Genomic DNA, 22,686 nt, shown 5'->3' with positions numbered 1-22,686 from the left:
CACTACCCAAAGAGCACAAAACAGGTAAACATGCAAAAGGTGTAAAATAATAAAAATGAAAAAAATAAAATGTATACACATTGGCAGGAACAAGAGTACATTCAGAACTGTAGTCAACAACAAACAATACTTCACAAAGAATGGGGAAGCAAAGTGAACTTGTATAGGCTCAGTGTGTGAGATAACTAGCAGATTGTTAAAACTCACGTGACGATGACCTCTGGTGGTTAGATGTAGGCAGAACAGGAGATTTTTCAAGTACTGTATATGCCAGTTAAGCAATTGTTAGGACAGTGAAACTGTTGCACTGTTAATTTCATAGCAACTGCTAATAGAGCTAAACTGCACTTACTGTAAATCAAGCATCACTTGAACATGGAAGTTCATCCTCAACCTAAGCACAGGTGCTTATCTTTACCACAATGGTAACCCCCAAAACTCCTGCCTAACAGACACTCTTTTTAAATACCAGTAGAGCAAAACATTAAATCTCCTATTCTACTTTTTCTCAAAAATGCATAAAATAACACTTCATTTTAACATTTGTTCACCCCATCCTATCCCAAGCAAAGCATGGTGGGAAATGGAAGTCCCCTGCCCAGTTTCATAAAAATAAGTTATGTAGTCCCAACTCAAATGGATTTAGTAAACGTATAGTTTTACCATTTCAATTGGATAGAATGCAATGAAATCAAATTGTTCTATAATTGTGTTCAGCTCTTTAGCAGAACATGATTCAATCGTGGGAAGTGGTTCCACTTGTTTGAAATGAGTTTTCCTAACTTAAAATTACTAGGTAATCTCAACACAAACACTTTATGTGGAAAGAACCTAGTTGAATTGGGTAACCCAACAAAATTAGATGTGTCAATGTAACTGAAATACATTTCTTTAGGTACTAACTAGTGAAAGTGAGTATTTGCATGCTAAATACATGCTGGTTGGAAGCACTACAGAGTGTTGTTTAGTATTTATGCAATGGTTATCTTAGAATTTGCTCAACAAAGTGAGCAATCAATTTAATGTGTAACATCTACCTGTCCTCATCTTTAGCTCAAGTTCCACTCTTCACCATAAAAATCCCCAAAACTCCAACAGAACAGAAACCTTTCTAAATCTTAACATAACAAAACATTAAACCCTAACAAGTAGCGCAAAAACACATAATATAACTCTTAATTTTAACATTTACTCACTCTATCAAGTCCTGTGCAAAGCAAGCTGGGAAATAGAATCCCCTGCCCAGTTTCATTAATGCTACATTAACACCACAAAAAGTATTCCCAGCTCATTTTTATTTAGTGAATTAAACAAGCAGCAAAAATCCTTTGTGTGTGCATGTAGACTATGGCTCTCAGTAAAAAAAATATTGCATTTTTAATTTGTATTATAATAAAAAACAGTCCGAAATAAAAAATCAAGAATCATGCTCTCAAATGAGTATCCATAAATATTTTAATGCAGTGAACATTGCAGAAAAGTGTCAGCACTTGTATAACAGCATTTATGGAAAAGAAATTACATATTTATAACAGCATTTACTATGATAATTGTGCATTTATCAAATTATTTTAAATAGCAAGATTAAAAAAGAACCAGCAGGAATGTCCCGTACACACTCCAAATAAAAATAAAAACAGCTCCGTGTTTTTACTCCTTTGACACATTTTTATGAGACAAGTGCATTTGAAAGGGCATTTCAGATAAAGAGGCAGCAGCAGCTTTTTTCCTGCAAAAGAACTGTTCTGTTGGCACGTAAATCTTTGATAGTCTGTTCAAGCTCCCTGTTTTTTAGCTGGAGGTATTTTTGTATTTGCAAAATTTGGATCTATTTGAGTAGGCCTACTCATGATAACCGAAGCCCAGTGTAATGGTTATATGAAATCTTTGTTGGCCTGCTGTTCTAAGGCACCTTCAGCTGTTTGATTGTCTGCAAGTGTCAATGTCACCAATACACAAGCATAACAGGCACACCTGTCAAAAGAACAACAGGACAATAATGTCACAGCACTGGAATTCACCTCTGTGGAATGTGTTTTCAGGAAACAACATGGTCTTGAAATAGTTGCAGAGGAAATTAAGACATGATTTGAAGGTTTCGCATTATGCTGGAATGATAGACAACATTAAAATGTCATAAACTTCTCTTTATGTTGATAATGCACAAGCAAACTATATAAAGTTGTAAACTGCAAAGTACAGGCACCTCATTTGATTGTACCACAAAGAAAGCATTTAAAGGTGAAGTGTGTAAACACTGTGGATCTACCCGACCAGCCTGACAAAGTAACATGGGCTCAACCGGTGGTGTGTTTAGGGCAGGACTATCTGTTTATCTGATCAATGTTAGTCAGGGGAAGTGTCAATCATGATGTTGGCTTGACAAATTTCTAACATTAAGTCATCCTAGAACTTTCAAGCTACATCCACCAAACTTGGTACAGACCTTCAGACTGTTCTGGCATAGTGTGCTCTGTCTTTTCTAACTGATCGGACTTACGGCTGTCGAACAGCAGACAATCAAATATCGGAAACATCCCAAAGACTTACATTGACGGAATGTTCAAACGAATCAACGGAATGTCAAAAATTTCAAATGTAAACAATAGGCCTTTGATCTGCTTTAAGTTGCTCCCTATCTATCTATCTATTGGTTTATCTGATAATCGATGTTGACTGTCTGTCTGATAATTTAGCTAGCTAGCTGGCCATTTCGCCTATTGTAATGTTTGTATAACCATCAAGCTTCAGTATTTCAAAATTTGTTTCAAACTTTCAGATAGAGCTTTGTCAAGCTAACATCAACATTTGTCTGACAAATTTTACCTATGTACTTATTTTGGCCATTCCGTTTGGGGTTGCTATAGAGACCCAGAAATTACACGCTTCACCTTTAAGAAACTAGGAATTTAATATATATTTTAGTAACTTAAAGTGTTAGTAATCTCATGTTTATAATAAGTAACCTTTAACATATGTGTTAAAGATATATATGGAAAATAAATAGTCTCCCAGTTTATCATTAATCATATACAAACTAAAATATTAACATCAACACCAGATCATGTGCCAGTCACTGGGCCATCTCACTGAGTGCTCTGAAATCTACATCAGAGTTCATTATCGTCCTCATCAGATAAGCATATTTATGCCTTCTGTACGAGGACACTTTCCCTCTAAGACCTTTACATTTATAAAATCCTCTTTGTAATAATCAGCGATTGCTATATACAAACATATACAACTTTAGGTTGTCATTAAAGGAAAAAATAACTTGTAATCTTTGCAGATTTGACAGATATTTGTGATTGCATTTATCGCTTGGGTTAAACTGTAAAAGATTAAACTAATATCTCAGTGCCTGAGAGAAATTATATTAGCAATTTTCATTAAGTCATTTATATTGATATCAAAGGTTTGTAATATGAGACAGAAATACAGTCAAGTTTGGAATTTGTATGGCTTCGACATCATTTAGAAGCTAGTGTACTCCTAAAGGTTGACTTATAATAAACTTTCAGTAGGTGTACACATTAAACGCAGAAATTACAGCATTTCTTTTCTGCGAAAATATTGATTGACTCATCTTGCACTCATGGACTTTGAGTCTTAGAATGAAATTCTCGTCAAGGGATTTCATGGGGCCTTTAAGAGAACAAGAAATGCATTAGGGCAAATTGATATTTCAAAAGTTTTTCAGCTGTGAATTGAATAATTTGTGTAACATTCTCTCTTAACAAGAAAACATTATCTTCTGCAAATCCAACATGTTTATATCAGAAAATTCATATTTCTCTTTAACGCAAACACTTTAAGAAATGGCTCAATATTGATTATAGTAAAACCCGATCTTCAAGTTTTTGTCTGTATTTCAACAAATATGTCATTGTTTTAAGTTCTGTGCATCAGTCCTTTACGAAGCATGCGTATGGATGACCAAACGCCTTGATAACGACAACAGGCCTCCGTTGATGAGGAAAGTGCTTCAACTCTGTCCCAATAACAGTGATAACCGCCACGTTGACTGGAATCAAACAGCTCAAGAGTGCATTATGTGTAGTAATTTCAGCACAAATACTCAAACACACACATTACTGTGGACCTCGTCGGTACTCTCAAAGCTCATTGCCTGTTAAAGCAGATCTTCTTTCTTCTGAGAGTTTCATTAAGGCATCCACTGCGCTGAGATTTGCTCATACGTGACGATGTGCTGGGGAAATATAAGGCAGAAATATGAATATCTAAATATTGATATGCAACCTGCAGAATCGATCTAATTTTCTTCAATGCTCCATTTTGAGAATGGCTTCTTTGAAAAAGGAGGGAAGTCTCCAGCCAGCAGCAACTCGCTTCTTATTTAAACTGTTTTTGAGCCATATAATCCATATCTGTGCAAAGTCCATAGCTGGCAGTGCTGCGTGAAACTCATTTGTGTCCTGAACCGGTGCTGTGGCCCCCTCATCTCTGGGCTCTTGCATTTAGGGGCCCTCCTTGTGGAAATAGGAAGTTGTACAGTGAAGTCACTAGGTGGAACCAACCCAACTGGCCCCTGTGGTGTTGAGTAAACTGTAGGGAAAAAAAAAACAGATATGTAAATATACAGTGACATTTCCAAATTGATCAAAACTCCCTTGTTAGATGTTGGAGTTTAAGGTCAATGTTAAAAGCATTTGAAATGTATTTTACTTCTCTAAGGTGACTCAAGAGTGAAACCGAATGTGCAACAATAAAGAAAATGTAGGGATTGACTTGATTTTCTCTGTTGGGAATTGATTAGTTTATTAAAAGTAGGCATTTTGGGGCAGAACTTGACCAGAATTTATTTCTGTAGCCTTTATTACTTTAACTATAACAGGCATTAAATTGCTGCGTTAACTGTTGGAAAGGATGGAAAAGCTGTATTACCTACAACAGTTGCCTAAAACAATGCCTAAATATATATTTTGCGATACTTTTACTCCCTACTCGCTAAGTATGCTTAGTGACATCAGTCCACTGGTGGCCATCTTTGGAACGCTCTCAGTATGCAAGAGCATATCCTAGTTTCTTGAATGGGAAAGTCAGAAATATCCAAAACAGTAAGTCAAGATTACGATCAAAGAACATATTTCAAATGAGCATTAAAATCTGATAACACTGGGATCGCAAAATGTGCTTCTTTACTTCAGATTACGTTAAAAAAAAAAAACGCTATTTTACCGGCTTGTCGAATTAATGCGCATGCGCATTCTCAAGTTGATTGACAGGCGATGTGTAGCTAAAATATTATTCGTTATTTTACCTGTAAGGCAGGACTTTCTACAACCGTTGCCCGTTCCAATTTCTCCCATTCATTTTAATATTAGTAGCCCATTTCTGCTAAAAAAAAAAAAAAAACTAGTAAGTAATAACATTTCGACAAAACATTACGAAGACAAACTTTTCTTTTCCCATTTTGAATAACATACACTGATGATGTGTCCACAATAAGACCAAGAACATGTATTAATAAAGTCATTTCATATTGTGTTTTTTCATGTTGACAGTTTTCAACCCTTTTATTTTAGTAGCGATTATCTGCCACTAGATAGTGCTGTGCACTCAAGTTTCACTTCAAAACCCCTCCCCTTTCCTTTAACTGTTCCTGATGGCAGCTAAAGGGTCCAATCAATACTCGAGACAGCTGGGTTGTGGGCAAGTGTTGTAGTTCAGTATAGCAGTGTATTGCATCAGCAACTGCTCTTTTAGCAGCGTGGCATTTATGACATGAGGTTTAAATTAGTAATCAAAGTATTCAGTTAGATTACCTTGCAATTCTGACACAGTACAATTCCTAATTAGATTGTTATCTTCTAAGATTTTTAATTATTCAAGTAAGTATTCAGTTTCATCCTTGAGCAGAAGTTACATTTGATCGTATCTGAACTTATATAAACTATAAAAGTCACATGGAAATTTTCAGTCTGCACATCAATGAAACCATCTCAGTTACACGTGCTCAGCATATATTACACTACTATTGAAACAAATGTTGTTATTTTGGCCTACCTTTGAAATCATGGTCACATGCCAGGTGACGTGGAGTCTGAGTCAGAGTCTAAATTTAGCCTGAAGTATAAACACACACTTCACATCCTCTATCAGCTCTCACACACAAACTTCAGCCGGCCAGGGCTGACACTAAATTCAGCTTGCATAGTTTGAAAATCCTTGACAGATCTACATTAATCCTACGGTAATTAAAAGGACAGTTAACCCAAAAATGAAAATTCTGTCATTAGTTTCTCATCCTCAAGTTGTTCAAAAACTTTTCAAATTTTATTTAATGGAACACTAAAGATGTTAGGCAGAATGTTAGCATCAGTCACCATTCACGTTCATTGCGACTATTTATTTTTCAGTTTCAAACTAGTTATAAATCAAGTTGCTTTATAAACGCATCTAGCGATTTATACAGATATCCGTTTATACGTCTAATATACTGTTATAGATACTGGCAAATGTATTTTCACAGACCTTTTGTTAAGTTAACTTAAAAAATCTAAAAGAACATGTGAGTAAACAGAGCGTTGAGAAGAGTAAACCAATAATGATGTCATCGGTCCCTCTGAGCATTTGCATGTGCAGTTCAAATAACAGCACACGATGATGTAATTTCACATCGTGACAATAACCACTGCAGTCTAAACCAACCTCTTTACCCCATCTGATTCACTTGCCAAGAGTTCAGTTTTGCATTAGGGAAATAAACTAATCTGAAATAACTCTTACCAGCTGAAGATGATCCTGCTGAAACTGATCACCCATTTCTCGTAATTTACGTCCAATCTGAATTTCCACGCTAATTCCCTCCACGCATTCATCTTCTTTCTCTTCTTGCCTCATTTCATCCACCGCTCTGCGTTCTGTGTTTGGTGCGCCATCCGGGTCGTGTTCAAACAGGGCAGGGAAGTGGGCACGAAAACCAGCATTTCCTTATAAATTTAAAATCATTTATATATGATTAACATTTGAACTTTGTAATTGCTTAAACAAAAAGCAACAATTTGTCTAATATTGCTAAAGGCAGTTTTCTGGATGATAATTAAGACTTTTTAATTTAGCTGCGCAAGAAATTTAAAGGTGAAGTTTACAATTTTATGATTTTAAAATACTTAATATGCACAGACAACTACAAATAAGCCAGTCGTAGGTTGATTGCCTTGATAAGTGTAAACACTTTGCCCCAGTGGCACATTAAAAACATTGCTCTGTTTTTAAGAGCATTCCGACTAGCGCGACAGAGCAACACTGGCTCAACCAATGGCACGAGTTATGGGCAGGACTATCTGTTTGTCTGACCAATAGCAGATGGGAAAACTATTTGAAAACAGCAATTGTTTTTGCAATTCCATTTGTTGACACTAGGGGTGCACAAATAATGCAGTTCACCTTTCAATTTAATTTAGTAGTCCAAAGAAACCATATTATAATCTCACAAGCATGTATTTGATGCGCAGTGTATTTCCCTACCATGAAAAAGTGCTCTTGGCTCTTCAGGAGCCCCTGGGGCTGCAGTAATTGACGCAAGGCCCCCAGTTCCACAATTAGCCCTGAATGCACTCCTGGCATTCACATTTCCACAGGGAGTTGATGATGTCTCCGCTACAGACCTCTGGAATGGTGCCATATCTCCAGCTCTCCCTGAGTTCTGGACAGAGGTCGCAGTTTGAGTTGATCTGTTTTCAAAATGTCCGTGTCGGTTAGTTGACTGTCGACGCGAGGCGTCTCTGTTCTCTGGGCTCTTGTTTCTTAATGGCGTTTCACAGCAGAGAAGAAGGTGTTCGTCCTCCTCATCCTCCATCAGAGGAGTCACCGAAACTGCCCTGAAATACAGAACAGATCATCATGTGGTGTCCTATCAGTCTGGATTATAAAAAATGATAATGCAAAATTATGATTATTTTTTCTAGATTCAGATTTTCTAGATTTGGTCCAACAACAATTAAACTTGTTTCTAGGTGTGGAAAAGTCATGGAAATTAGTTAAATCTTAAAAAGTCATGGAAGTTTCCCAAGTCCATCTTCATTTTTCTAGTTATGCTTATTCAGTTCTAAAATATTCCCAGAATGTCAAAAAGAAATTGCCCCGAACCCACTTAAAATCATAACATCGTATCAGCACAGTCCTGGAACACATGACCTGATAGTGCTTGCACTGTATCTTTGTAAGCCTGAACAGTTAATAATGTGGCTGATCTAAAAAAATTGTTATCATTATATATATTTTTGTTTGCTTCAAAGGACTATTTACAGTAAGATGGGACAGTAGATCAGCATGAAAGTGCAACTTCTGAAATCAAAGTACCGTGAGATGACTAAAACAGGCAGGATGCAATCTAAACCACCAACACGTGAAACGACAACATTTTAAAGGAGTCACATACAAATAAGGGGAAGTTTCTGGCCTGTGCTCAAGTGTTCTGTCTGCGGTGGCTGATATTTCCCAGAAATTTGGTACAATTTAAAACAGCCCCATCAAAACAAACAAACCAGCGTCTGTCTGGTCTGACGAGAGTTGCAATGTAAAGTAGCATAGATGCTTTACAATGAGAATGGTTTCATATGATGGTGCAGTTACAGAGGATGGTGAATTTAGTGAAACCGAGAGATTGTATGAACAAGAGTTTTCAGGCATGCATAGACGTGTAACATGTTTATAGTGCTTGAGATATGCAACATTACTATTTAACAGTTTATGACTATATATATATATATATATATATATATATATATATATATATATATATATATTATGTTTGTGTGTGAGCATGTATTTATCACTTTGTGGGGACCAAATGTCCCCATAAGGAAAGTAAAACCCGACATTTTTGACCTTGTGGGGACATTTTGTCGGTCCCCATGAGGAAAACAGCTTATAAATCATACTAAATTATGTTTTTGGAAAATGTAAAAATGCAGAAAGTTTTCTGTGAGGGTTAGGTTTAGGGGTAGGGTTAGGTTTAGGGGATAGAATATAAAGTTTGTACAGTATAAAAACCATTGTCTATGGAAAGTCCCCATAAAGCATGGAAACACTACGTGTGTGTGTGCGTGTGTGCGTGCGTGCGTGCGTGTGTGTGTGTGTGTGTGTGTGTGTGTGTGTGTGTGTGTAAATCTGTCAAGACAGATTTGAGGAATTATAGGCAAATGTTAAAAAGACATTTTTTAAAGCAAAATAAAATATTCCATATAGTAATACTCCCACTAAAAACACATACATCATTTGAATGTAACTGATATGTACGTTACGTTTACAGTTCAATAAAGTTCAGACAGACAATCAGAATATTAATATGGGAATCAGAATAGCTTATTTGAAGTTTGTGATGAAACTGACACTGATAATGTTTCTGTGCATGATGATTATATTTATTCTTCTTTGATAGATCATCAGCAAACTTAATATTATGCTGACAGAGAAATAGTGTAATTTCAATTCTTGTTATTTCTACTGTATAAAAGCACAAATCAATCCCAACTGAGAGACAATCAAATATTGAAGACGCAAATAATGACAGAAACTGTAGACACTCACCGCCAGTGCGCGAATGTGTCTGCCGAGTGCTGTTTTTATTCCGTTTATTGTGTCAGTGTTGTTTTATTCCGTCTTCACGCTTGAACACGCTCGTATTTACTAACACAGACTCGCTCCGGTTTCATTCTGCGCCTTAGCTCGGGTTGTTTGTATTGGACACGAGCACAGCGATAGGCACGCCCATCTGTGCTGACATCATATGAGAAGGTAATTTATTCAAAAGGGGCGGGGTGGGGCATTGTGTGCTGTTGATGCCCGAGGGAGAAGTTCAGTTTAGGGCAGAGCTGTCCAAACTTTTTTCTATGAAGGGCCAAAAGTCAAACTTGATTGAGGGCAGTAGGACAAACTAAACGTTGCATATATCAAACTGCATTATTTTAAAATTAAATATTAATAATGCAAAACACAGAACTCTAACATTAAAATCATCAAGTGTCCAATACATAATTGATTTCAATATATTTTGTATGTATGTGTAATGGGAGCCAGCTGTTCGTGAAAGCTCTGCAGTGTGTAAACTTAACTCCCCTAGCCTCAAGAGGCGCACTAGCATCAGTCGATGCTAGTTTTGAAAGTTGCCTTTAGCCTCCTCATTAACATGCCAGCCTCCCATGCTGGAGATTCCGGTTTGAATCCCGTTCTGAGCAGGTCGAGTTGGACCGGTTACAGTGGTTCCGTGACCGGATGGAAGTGAGGTTTAGAGGGGGGAGTGTAACGGGAGCTAGCTGGTATATGATAGCTGTGCAGTGTGAACCTCACACCCCTGGCCTCAAGAGGCGTGCTAATGAGGAGGCTAAAGGGTACAGCCCCTAGCACTGCCTCCCATGCCAGAGACGCCGGTTCAAATCCCGCTCAGAGAGGGTCGAGTAAGACCGGTTACATATGTTGTGTCTCTATCTCATTTGTTAGTCACTTTGAATAAAATGTCTTCTAAACAACTAAATATAAGCATCTCTTAAAACATGGTTACTGTCTCTTTAAGAACAGTGCATTTCCTCACACTGAACACATGGTAGTTCTGTGCAGAGATGAAGATACAATGGCATGACGTAATACTATCAATTAGGATATTGTTTTGTGACAAAGAAGATATTAAAGATATTTCTTATCATAGACTTAGGCTATACATTGTCCTGGATTTCACTCAGGATTACCATTTATTGGGACTGCCAAATTAGGTTTATTTAATTAAACAATGCTGTAGAATGTTTTTGCGTAGTTAATGCATTTAGCCTACATTTATCTTACATTAAAACTGTTTTCCTGTTGTGATATCAAATACTTGAATGCCGCGGAGAATAGCGTGAATCCTCCACACGCGCTAGGTCTCTGCGGTAACGTGCTCAACAAGCCACATCATAAAATGGAACTGCAGTAGTGTCAAGAATTGACAGGTAATTAGGTGGACTCGTGGAACACTGCCTACAGTCATCCGAAATTAAATATGTCTTGTTAAAAGACAGACGCTTTTATCCAAAGCGACTTACAGAGCCCTTATTACAGGGACAATCCCCCCGGAGCAACCTGGAGGTAAGTGCCTTGCTCAAGGACACAATGGTGGTGGCTGTGGGGATCGAACCAGCGACCTTCTGATTACCTGATTACCAGTTATGTTCTTTAAACCACTACACCATCACCACTCCTAAAGGTCTTTTACTTATACACTTTTCAAAGAAGCTATAGTTTTTGTAATGCAAAAATAAAACAAAAAATGTTAAAACAAATAGATTAATTAAAAACGAAGAGCTGCATCAATGCAAGGTGGGCCAAATCAAAGGTCGTCTGGCCCTAGTTCGATCACGTTTAGGGTTTGTGTGTTGAGCCCATCAATCTCTGTTAAAGAACGAAACATTTAACATTTTTCTTGGTATTAAATTACAGGTAAAACATTGAAACAGCTCTGTTTGCAGTTTACTGTATTATCGGAAAGAAATAAACAGATTCGAATGCATCTTTTGATGTCTGCTAGATTAACATACCAACAGTTATGAGAACTATATGTCAGTGTTTGCAACACAGCACAGTTTATTTTTCTTTTGCGGTCTATTCTAAATCCCTTACCATAATTATACATTTTTTGCAATTAAAGTTACTGTAAACAATTTGTTTGAATGCCATGCATAAAAGGTAGGCCTACCAACAACAATTCATATATGACTGAAATGGGTGTGGTAAGAAACCTGTCTTGTCAGCTCTTGGACGTAAACAACAAAAATAGGCAGTGGAGCAGCCCCTCCTTATTTTAGCCAATCAGAAACGCTCATTGTCTTTCATGTGTAGGTCCTTTGATGTCAGATTGGCTGGTGTCTCACGAGCGCAGGATTTGGAGATATGCCTTTAGCCATTAGAAAACATACAGCCCTTTTAATTTTACCCGATCTGGCTACTTACAGACTCCATTCCATATTCCTTTCATTTTCAACCTTAGGTGGGATGTTTACTTTTGTTTTCTGTGAACGCTATGCTTTTAAGAAAACTAAGATTAAAATTTGAAAATCTCCCTTTGACTAACATTGATAGTAGACCTGGATTCAGCATTCAGAATGTAACCAACAGTGCCATCATTTTAATATTTACATTGTGAAGTATGATATTTCCTTGCATCTATTTACAGTAATGTTATGAGGAATTTATTATATTGCATGCGCAGCAGTACTGTATTGATTTCCTCAAACATGTTATTTTGCTGTTATATTTTTAATACGTTGTTAAAAAGGCTGATTGCCCGTATTTTGGCCACATTATGCAGCTAAACTAGATTTTATCCATTTAAAATTGGAAAGTAATTATTTCTCTTAAAAGCCTCATTAAAGCAGACCAAAACATAGTTGAAGTCTACTGCTTATCCAGTTTTATTTCTAATTTAAAAAATGTTGATATGTTATATTTCTGTAGGACTTAGTTATTACAAAAAAGGTGCTTTACGGAGATTCATCCATACATAGACATGAGCAAAGTCAAGAGGCAACATCTTGTCTTGGTAGATATGGAAAGAAACTCACTCAAGTAGTTGCACAGGCCTGAAAATGAATCAGATTATAAGCCTGAACCCGAAATCACTATCTATCTTTAGAATTTCTTCTCCTAGCAAGTACTGTTGCAATAGGTTATATTTTATGTTAGTATATAGGCAACATTTGTAACAGTATTGAAACAGTAAACATATAGTTTTAACAAGGCGTGGCAGCCCCTCAGTACACTAGAGCAGAACGGAAAAAGCATTGGCTTACAGTTTATGGGCTGAAACGATGCTTGGTGCAGAACAATCTGGAATAATATTAAGCAATGCAGTCCCCTCTTTACAGCCTGAACTTGTTCAGAACATTGAATCTTTATGACAACTGCGCTAAAAAAAAGTGTTGTTTTTTCTCCATTAATTACAAACCTGACCAGAACCCCAAGTCCTACTTGAAAAACTAGCCCGAACCCAGCCCGTAACCCATCGGATTTTAAGGTCCCGTCGGGCCCGGGTTGGGTTGCAGACCTCTATCAAGGTTAGTCAAGGAAGTGTGGGCTGCCTCTTTCCCTCTGGAAGAATAAATAAATAAACAGTGTGCATCTTCCCCTAGAAATGCACATTCTGCATTTTTTCCTAGGCAGTTTGTGCAACAGTCTATTAATGAGGCCCAATACTTCCCACTGTGTCAGAGACTGCAGAGTTTGATTAGAGATCTAGATCTAAAGCCTCTATAGGGAAATTAAGAACTAAATATACATCTCCCTAGTGTATAAACCACACATCCTCAATGAAATTATATGGATCCTATATTAATGTTTCACTCTGATCTTTTCAGGTCAAACTGTCTACTTGGTAGAAAGCTAATACTATTTCAGTATGATTTCTCTATGATTTATTGGTGTATTGGAAAATATATGCATTCAGCCAGACATTAGCCAACTCCCTCCTAAATATTATGGTAGTACAGTAGTGAGGGTCATTCTTTAAGGTCATTAGCTATACAAGCTGGTCAAATTTCGTTTTTAAGCTTAATCTGAGGTAATGAAGCACAATTTATGATACCAGTGTTGTCAGATTTTACTGCTGATTTTAAAAATGTTCTTTGATCGTGACCAACCACTTTGGAGATTCCCCATTCAAGTAGATGGGAGCTGCACTTTCATGAATGGCACCAGTGGACAGACTTGCTAGAAAGACTTTGATGAAGCTGTTATAGATCCCCATAAAGTAAATTCTGTCATTATTTAAAGAGATTGTATCACTTCAGAAGACTTGGAATATATGTTTCTACGTGCAAGTGCAATAGTTTGTTTTTTGTGGTTGTCATTTTTGAATCTAGATGTTGTTTATGTTTAGTGTTCATTTTTTTCATAAGAAAAACATGTCCAAAGGGTGAAGTGTAAACTAAATTCTAACTTAAACTAATCGATAACTCCTTTCTAGGGAAAGCTTGTTGTTTGGTAATGGACAGATACAATGATGAAGATTGGCCATTTACAGTTATTAGTTATGTTGACTGGACAGAGGAATATGTGGGGATGTTGTGATAAATGTACAAAAACCCATTTGTTATTTGTGTGTATTTACATAAGGCAGAATTCTAGTGCACTTGTTATAAATGGGCAGTGATTCGCCTGAATATTGCAATCTTCCTCTTCTCACTGGCTTACGATGACATCATCGTTTATGACTCCCATTGGGCTCAGCATTCCTGAACACTTTATGCTGCGGTTCTCAACCATGAGATTGCAATGACCAATTTAAAGTTAGTGCACTAGAAAACTCTAATTGCCACATGTACTGCAAAAACAATTTCATGTCTTGTTTTTCCAGTAACATTTTTATTAAGAAACCAAATGACAGAAGATATTAAGTGTCATTTTCAGAGATATCTAACAAAATCGAGTGAGGTTTATGCTTGAAAACTAGAAAAGAAAAATGGCAATGAGATAAGAAAAATAAAAGTTTTTCCTTTAAATTAAGTTCATTTTTCTTACCCCATTGGCAAATAGTTTTTTTTTCTTGTTGTAACATACATGTCTCTGTAAATAAGACTTAATGTTTTGCTTATTACCATGTCAAGGATGTTTCAATAATGTTCCTTGGGAATAAGAAAAAATATACTGAGTAAGGAATTTAAAAATATTTAGCAGCAAAGACGGTTGTCAGGGAGAATTGATTTTGTTCGAGAAAATAAGTGTGCCTGTCTGATTCTGTACAGGCTGCATCCTAACTTCATTAGTCAGTTAATGCCAACACTGTGTTGGCAGGGATTTCAGTTTGCTGGATAGTGTAGAGTTGGGATGGTTTCAGAAGCAGATGAGGGACAGACAAATCACCGACTAGAGGAAGAGGATGGAAATAGACTCAAAGTGACTCTGTTTCTACGGTAACTGTGGATGGGGAGGTACAGGAGATGAGAGAGCAGGCAAAACAAATGCTGGCACTCCCTCCGTGGCAACAGCTACATCATTGGTTCTTGTTTCATAGTAAAGACCCGTAAAAAATAAATAAAAACATAACATGCCCAAGAGACACCTCCCTCACAACTGCATGTTGCATCAGAAAGATCCTACAAGAGGAAGAGCTAAACACACAGACATAAACACATCACATGCTCCACTTCATACTAGAGCCCCCCTCCCTATCCCCTCCTTCCCATTCTCCCGCCAAAACATCTCAGAATGTAAATCCTGCCTAGAAACCAAACAGCTGACTGCTGCCTCACTGTGATTGGTGCTGCCCCCTGGCAACGGTGTGTGGTTATTCAGCCAGTGAGGCACTGTGTTGTCTCCACTTTCAGCCAATGGCAGACAGCCCTAGCTAACTCAGGCAGTAACAGTGACTTGGTAACTGTCTGGCAGAACAGAAACCAGCTCTGATTGGTCAGACCTGCTGTTCAGTGCCTATTGGCTACTCATTACGATCTCCAAGTCATTCATATGTTTTGTGGGTGCTCTCTCTTGCCCTGGAGGGATACACCCACAACAGAAGGTCAAGTTCTCTTCATTCTGATTGGCTGAGCAACAACATGGACTCCTAGTAACAAACCACAATTGCTAAACTAGGGTGTGGTTAGACTTGTGTCAATCATCTGAATGCTGGCCAAACATGATGTTGTTGCTGCCGTTTCCCTCTTAGTAAGAAGTATTTTGTTTGACAAACAAGCATTAATTAACCAATGATTACACACTTTTTCCACTTGTAATATCTCTAGGTAAAAGTACTTCTTATGAGTGTAGTGCAAGTATTGTAAGCGTAAGTCCATGAGTTCTTTTAAATGTTTGTTCTCACATATTTATATGAACACAACAGTATTGGCTAAGATTCAGTGCTGATAATTTGTGCTTCTGTTGGGCATCTTTCTTCCAAATGTACATTTGGTGGTTCACATTGGTCTTCCCCAGATATTTATTCACCCTAGAAATTTAGGATTTTGTTTGTGTCTAAAATCCCTTCAAGAAACTGTCTGAAAGTTTTAAGAATAAATTGAATTTTAAAATAAATGTACATTTTAAAGTAAATGTAATATATATATATATATATATATATATATATATATATATATATATATATATATATATATATATATAAGATTTACTTTTTTCACTGCACCTCCTAATATATGTACAGGTATATATATAAGGAGGTGCAGTTAATCCCTCAGGCCTTATGTTCACTTGTGTTGTTAGATGTTTAAACTTTGATCACAGCAGTGAAGTTTTTCTTAGCTTTAAGATTGCATGACATCATGCTTCAGACAAGACCAAGACTCTCAACCATTTTTACTTCAAGGCCCCCCATTGTACTCAAGACAAATGAGTACTATATTCATACTGATGACTACCATATAACATTCATCATTATACATGCTATTTCTTACTAAGGTGGCGCTGATGTTTTAGTGATTTACTTTATTTACATTTGACATTGCTATTTGAGAGGAATCAACGTGGATGTAAACTATAGCAAGTGTAACACATGAACAGTATGATTTGGCTATTGTCATTTGTGACAATTTGTTAAACTCTAGAGACTGTGTGTGAAAATCCCAGGAGATCAGCAGTTACAGAAATACTCAAAACAGCCCGTCTGGCACCAACAATCATCCATGCGATTATCTAATCAGCCAATCGTGTGGCAGCAGTGCATAAAATCATGCATATATGGGGCAGGAGCTTCAGTTAATGTTCACATCAACCATCAAAATGGGGAAAAAACGTGATCTCATTGATTTCGACCATGGCATGATTGTTGGTGCCAGACGGGCTGGTTTGAGTATTTCTGTAACTGCTGATCTCCTGGGATTTTAACACACAACAGACGCTTGAATAAATCTGAATGGGGCCAAAAACAAAAAACATCCAGTGAGTGGCAGTTCTGTGGATGGAAATGCCTTGTTGATGAGAGAGGTCAACAGAGAATGGCCAGACTGGTTTGAAATGATAAGATAACCACTCCGTATAATTGTGATGAGAAGAATATTATCTCAGAATGCTATTCTGAGATGCGGGTTGGCGCTGTTCTGGTGGCACGAAGGGGACTACATAATATTAAGCAGGCGGTTTTAACGTTGTGGCTTATCGCTGTACATGCTGTGTCACTAAAGACCAGAGTATGTAATAATATTTGGCGAAAAACCTATGCATTTAAGGGTGAATGTGTCAAATTTGAATCCCAAGGCACTGCCAAAGAAACTGATCTCACTGCTTCAGGGAATGGGATGAAGACAATCAGTAATATGAGGAGTAAAATACTGGATTATTTTCAAATGGGTTGATACAACAGGCTGCTTTAAACTCTTTTAATCCATAAACCACATTGGCTTTAATTGGTTGTGGCAACAAATATTCAGTCAGACATTTGAGTCTGTATATTTGGAAGATGTTGTGAGAAAATCTCTGCTTGGCATATTCCAAGAAACATTTTTATAGTCAGCCTCAGGTGTGCAGTGCACCTGTGAAAAGAATAATTTGTCAAACTGATATTTAGAATATACAATTTATGTGCTTAAGTCATTTTCAGATGGATAATTATTTTATTGGAAATGCTAAAGTTGTTGAATAGCAGGCAAGGAGTTTGTGCTTGGATCATTTTAGACATCTGTGCAACTTCAAGATGATATGAGAACTCACTAATTAGCCAACTGATTGAATCAGCTTTGATTTGCTACACAGAAAACAATGACTAGTAAGATTTATTGCATTTTTAATTTGCAAGTTTTTTGCACACAGTTTTCCTAGTGTGAGTAAATTTAACATAAACATTTCAGTTAATACAGTACATTTAAATAACATTTACTGTACACTTTTTTACTTTCCTTATAAAAACTTTTCATCATTAACCATGACACGTTGAAGACTTCCACGGGGAAGGTTTATGCATGCACCTTGCATTACTGATAATAGTTATGAAGCACAGGATTGTGCACGCAGACCTCAACACTTGGTGCACAAAACACGATGAAGGTAAAAATCAAGTAATTTTGTGTAGAAAACGAACTTCAGACTTCACAATGCAAGAAGTTACCAAACATAATGTGCAGGCTCATTCATTATTCAAGCACATTGCAGCTTCAAACGGTTACATAAAAATAACTTATTTTATTTCTCTAGGAACTGTACTCAAATTAGCGAATAAATAAGACAAGGTTTTCTACTTCAGGATTGATAGATGATGATGCATTATACAGATTACGAACGACAATAAATAATATTGGCATATATGCTAGAGCATACATTTTTACATGTTTACATTGAAGTACACATGTCGAATTTTATATTTATTATTCCTTAATTTCTACTTATATCTTACAATTAAAAACGCTGTAGCAGCTTAAGCCTCAATTTCCTCAGTGTTTGATACAACTTGAAAAATCAAAAAGACAAGTGTCATCAATTCATCTTTTTCCATTCTGCAAGGGGTTAAGAGTCAGCCAACATTGCATTTTCTGCACTAATCTGGCATTTTATATACAACATACAATGATTTATATTACACTAATAAGTGTGTGTATGTGACAACAATGTGGAAATCCCACAGATGATGTCAATCACACCAGATCAAAGAAAACTCTTCCATCCTTAGCCAAGGCCCATATGAAAGACATGACTGGTGATGTCAGCAAACTGTAGCCTGGCATCCAATAGGGTCTCCGGGGATCTCCTGTGCTGAGCCACCTGCAGCCTCTAAACCAGCATGTGTGTTCATTGAAAGGACAGAAGTCCCACCACCTTATTACCACAAAGTTAACTTAGCTCTAAAAATAGAACAGAAAGTCCCATACATTCCTGAGGTGTGAGATAAGCAGTTTTCAGCTCCTTGTGTGTTGTGTCATAGGCATCCATACAAATGTAAAGACAGTAGTGTTCCCTACTAGCATGCAATAGTACTAGTACATGTTGTGCCACCAGCGTTCCACCGGGTAAACCTTAGTACACCTTAGTACACCTTGAACTTTGGATGCTACTGGATGATTGACACATGTATGGTATTACATTAAATTTAGTAGCCTAAAACTTTCTGCAGGGATATCAGCCATATTTAATGCCAAAACTGTAACCATAATGTAATTTAAGATCTAATTAAATAATTTCTAAGTGCAATCATTAGCAGTAGTTAATCAACAAAAATTAATATTTATCATATTGGCTATCGAGCAACAATTAAACAGTATTATTAAAGTATTACCTGACCAACTTAAACTTCTCAATTACATTTCTTGTGTGGGTTAAATAATGTTTGTTACATTCGAACCGTGACGTCAATTTGTAGGCGAACCCGGAAGTCTAATTCGCCATTGGTTCCCTCAGGATTTTCTTATAAATAAAATTGTGAGTAAAATAAGGTATGTGGTAAACATTACTTGACGATACTTGGACGTTTTGTTCTATAGCATAAATAACACACAGTCATACCTCAAACGTGAATTTTGAAGCCACCGTGTTTAAAAAAAAAAAAAAAAAAAAGTAGTATATAATTCAATACGACTTCAAAATGTACGTTTGAGGTATGACAGCGTGTAATTTATGTTGTTGAATAAAACGTCCAAGTATCGTCAAGTTATGTTTACCACAGGCCTTATTTTACTCATAAGTTCAAAACCCCTATTGTAAAAAAAAAAAAAGCATAGGAAAATCACGAGGGAACCAAGTGCTAATTAGACTTGAGCACCTGCCCCTTTGCCCCTTTGCCCCTTAGTGCCCAAAGTGCCCTTTTGTCAAAGAAAAAATTCCTCTCATTTTTTTTATTTATTAAAGGCCCTTTTGTGAATGCCTGCCTATGCCAAATCTAAATATTAGTAAAATGTATGATTAATAATTTAGCCTTAAATAAAATGATCCAGATGATGACCTTTCACCTGACGACGACCTCATCCGACCGGGACTATTCCTCACGCCGCACGGCCGCAGCACGCGCATTTTTTAATTACCGGAAGATATGTTCAACACCGCGACCGCGGCAGCTGGTAAGTGGGGATTCATTCCCAGTGAAGTGATTTTGATGTTTATTTACTTATTATTATTATTTTACAAGAACGACGTGAAGAGAGCATGCAGATATGTTGTATATATTGCTGTGTGTAGCCTGTAGAAGTAACGTTACGTTAGCTTGCTGTTTGAGGGAGAAAAGTTTCACTCAAAGGCATCGAGGGGTCTTGTCTTTTTATGCCTTTTGACTAAATTATTATTATTATTTCAGTATTTATTTTAAAAAATGTAGAGTGCCTTAAAAATAATTATCACAACAACACTGATAAGGCTTATACTGATTTTCTCATTCTCTGAATTATCATTATAAAAATAAAACAATTCAGAACAGGATTCAAATATAATTATATTTTAAATGACAAAAATATTTTCTTTCTACAACAGCAAAGACCACTATAGCCTGGAAACTCAATAATATCTCTGTGGAAATACATGTAAAAATATCAATGTCTCTGGTCAAGCTAGGAGGAGGAAAGTGCCAGAGAAGTTCAAGTTTGCTGCCACATCAGCTACGACTGACCATGCTTTCCCAACTTTGCTGGAGTACTACCGTGTTAAAGTGTATTACGTTTTTGTGGACACAATGATACAAGAGCTTCAGAGATGCTTTAAAGGAGGAGATAATTTCAAATGGGAAATATTGCATGCCTTCCATTGCCTGACAGTCCCAGAGAACTGGAAAACAGCTAGCATTCCAACAGCAGCACTCCAAGCTGTGAAGAAACTGTGCCAGTTCTACAATATTGAAGATGAAGACAAATTGCAGACAGAATTGAAGGTCTTCCATACGTCATACTCATGCCCACCACCAGCCAATGTGTCTTCTATTCTGTCAGTGGTCAAGGAAAACAATGCACATCTAGTTTTCCCCAACATGACTCTGCTGCTGAAGACATATAGCACACTTCCGGTGTCCACAGCAACTGTGGAACATTCCTTCTCAAAACTGAAGCTTGTGAAAACCAAACTTCGCAGCCTTTGCAAAGAGCAGAGATTGTCTGACCTTCTTCTGTTGGCCATTGAGAAGGACATTCCAATAAATGACAATAATGTCATTAACATTTTTAGGGACATGGCCAACAGGAAATTTCTGTTATAAAAGCCTACAACAACTCATCCTCCACTTATTGGTAAGATTAATGCTACACTGTGATTTTTAGTAGGTGCCAACAGAATGAACACGCACATACACATTTTAGTTTCTTTATTTATATTTTTGATTAGACATAATCAATCAAAATCCAACTACATCTCAGAGTCACAATGCAACTTGAAATCATGATCACAGTATTGTGTACTGTAGACAGACAAGCACACACACCTCTGTCTATATAGATGTTTGTGTCTCACTCTCACCCCTGCCATGGCCACCATCATCCTATCCCCCATGAATGTTTTTTTTTCCTCAGATAATTTTACTTTTTTGAATCTGGTATCTTATTTTCTCTACCTGCAGCTCTTGGTGTGCAGCAGCCTCTGTGAGCATCTCCCTCTTATTTTCATGGAGCAGTCAGCCTTGGCAGGTCAGTGAGCCAGTTCCAAACACTCTCAGCAATCTTTACATCTTGTCATGGTAACATAACAATTGTTTAATCAGCTAATATATCTCCTATGTGTTTGTTGTTTTAATGTCTACAGTCTCTCAGATCAACTCCAGTATTAGCAGCAGCAACAACAACAGCAAAGGCAGCATACTCACTCAAGGAATTTAGTAAGATTTTACCAGAACAGGTATCACATTAATGTAAAAAATCTGTTGTATTTGCTGTAAAATAAAATTGCTGTATTTTTTCTGTTTGCTTTGTTTTTGTTTTTATTATATTAATGGAACTCTTGTATTTTTGTAATTCAGTTTTTGCCATCAAAATAGCCACAAATGCTGACATGGCATTAAATAAAACTATACTCTACTGTACGAAACATGGGCCACGTTGATTTTACTATAACGTTTACTATAGTTTTTACTATAACGGCTGTTCTTAATTATTCTGTATAACAGAGAAGAAAAAGCCATCAGGTTGGTACAACTTAAGACACTTCAGTTTCTAATTATTCTGGACAGAAAATATTTTTTTAACTTTTAAACTTAAAATTGTCTTTTCTGTTCTGTTTCTTTTCCAAAACTGCATCACAGCATTTGCTGCCGTATCAATACAGAATCATCCGTATCGATAGGCGAATCAGCAAGGAATGTGTCACGATATATTACTGTATTGATATTTTGAGCACCGTGCTATTTAAAGCCTTGTTCCATGTGCCCCTTTTATACTTTGAGCACCTGCCCCTCCAAAGGTCTCTGCACGGCCCTGCAGGGAAACCCCCCGGAGCAACCTGGAGTTAAGTGCCTTGCTCAAGGACACAATGGTGGTGGCTGTGGGGATCGAACCAGCGACCTTCTGATTACCAGTTATGTGCTTTAGTCCACACCACCACCACTTTGAGGTACAAAATCAATATGGTTCATTGAAACACATTGCAGGGCAGTGAAAAAAAAATATTGTTCCTTCTGGTACCTACAGTGCAGACATATAATAGACATTAGGTAAACATTAAGTAAGAAAACATTGTTACAACATAACTGTCCATTATTCAAATTCATTCTATTCAGAATCAGCTTTATTGCCAGGTATGCATACACATACAAGGAATTTGTCTTAGTAATATGAGCATCCAGTGCACAAC

The 22,686-nt window shown here is 36.9% G+C and overlaps 1 protein-coding gene and 1 long non-coding RNA gene across 2 annotated transcripts; one reads left to right on the top strand and one right to left on the bottom strand.

The window, feature by feature from the left end:
* Positions 1-1,391: 1,391 nt before the first annotated feature.
* LOC127621975 (uncharacterized) lies at positions 1,392-9,675 on the bottom strand. The gene is made up of 4 exons (XM_052095821.1): positions 9,556-9,675; positions 7,492-7,844; positions 6,751-6,953; positions 1,392-4,566 (listed from the first exon to the last, which is right to left on the bottom strand). Exons 2-4 carry the CDS (start codon positions 7,820-7,822, stop codon positions 4,459-4,461), a joined length of 642 nt encoding a protein of 213 aa, XP_051951781.1. The 5' UTR covers positions 7,823-7,844; positions 9,556-9,675; the 3' UTR covers positions 1,392-4,458.
* A 10,129-nt stretch (positions 9,676-19,804) lies between these two features.
* Positions 19,805-22,130, top strand: LOC127621983 (uncharacterized). Its single transcript, XR_007967934.1, has 4 exons — positions 19,805-19,982; positions 20,389-21,134; positions 21,461-21,527; positions 21,643-22,130. It is a non-coding gene; the product is annotated as an uncharacterized LOC127621983 (long non-coding RNA).
* Positions 22,131-22,686: the final 556 nt, after the last annotated feature.

This window comes from Xyrauchen texanus, chromosome 28, assembly GCF_025860055.1.
Source record: "Xyrauchen texanus isolate HMW12.3.18 chromosome 28, RBS_HiC_50CHRs, whole genome shotgun sequence".
NCBI classification, from domain to species: domain Eukaryota; kingdom Metazoa; phylum Chordata; class Actinopteri; order Cypriniformes; family Catostomidae; genus Xyrauchen; species Xyrauchen texanus.
The sequence above is the reverse complement of the archived record's forward strand: the minus strand, read 5'-3'. Positions and strand labels throughout refer to the sequence as shown.

Excerpts from the sequence above, each read along its gene's own strand:
- LOC127621975 (XM_052095821.1), bottom strand. The coding sequence starts at position 7,822 with ATGGAGGATGAGGAGGACGAACACCTTCTTCTCTGCTGTGAAACGCCA. Across the intron at positions 6,954-7,491 it reads GCCAAGAGCACTTTTTCATG|GAAATGCTGGTTTTCGTGCC; the intron begins GTAGGGAAATAC and ends TAAATTTATAAG. Across the intron at positions 4,567-6,750 it reads AGCAGGATCATCTTCAGCTG|TTTACTCAACACCACAGGGG; the intron begins GTAAGAGTTATT and ends TTTTCCCTACAG.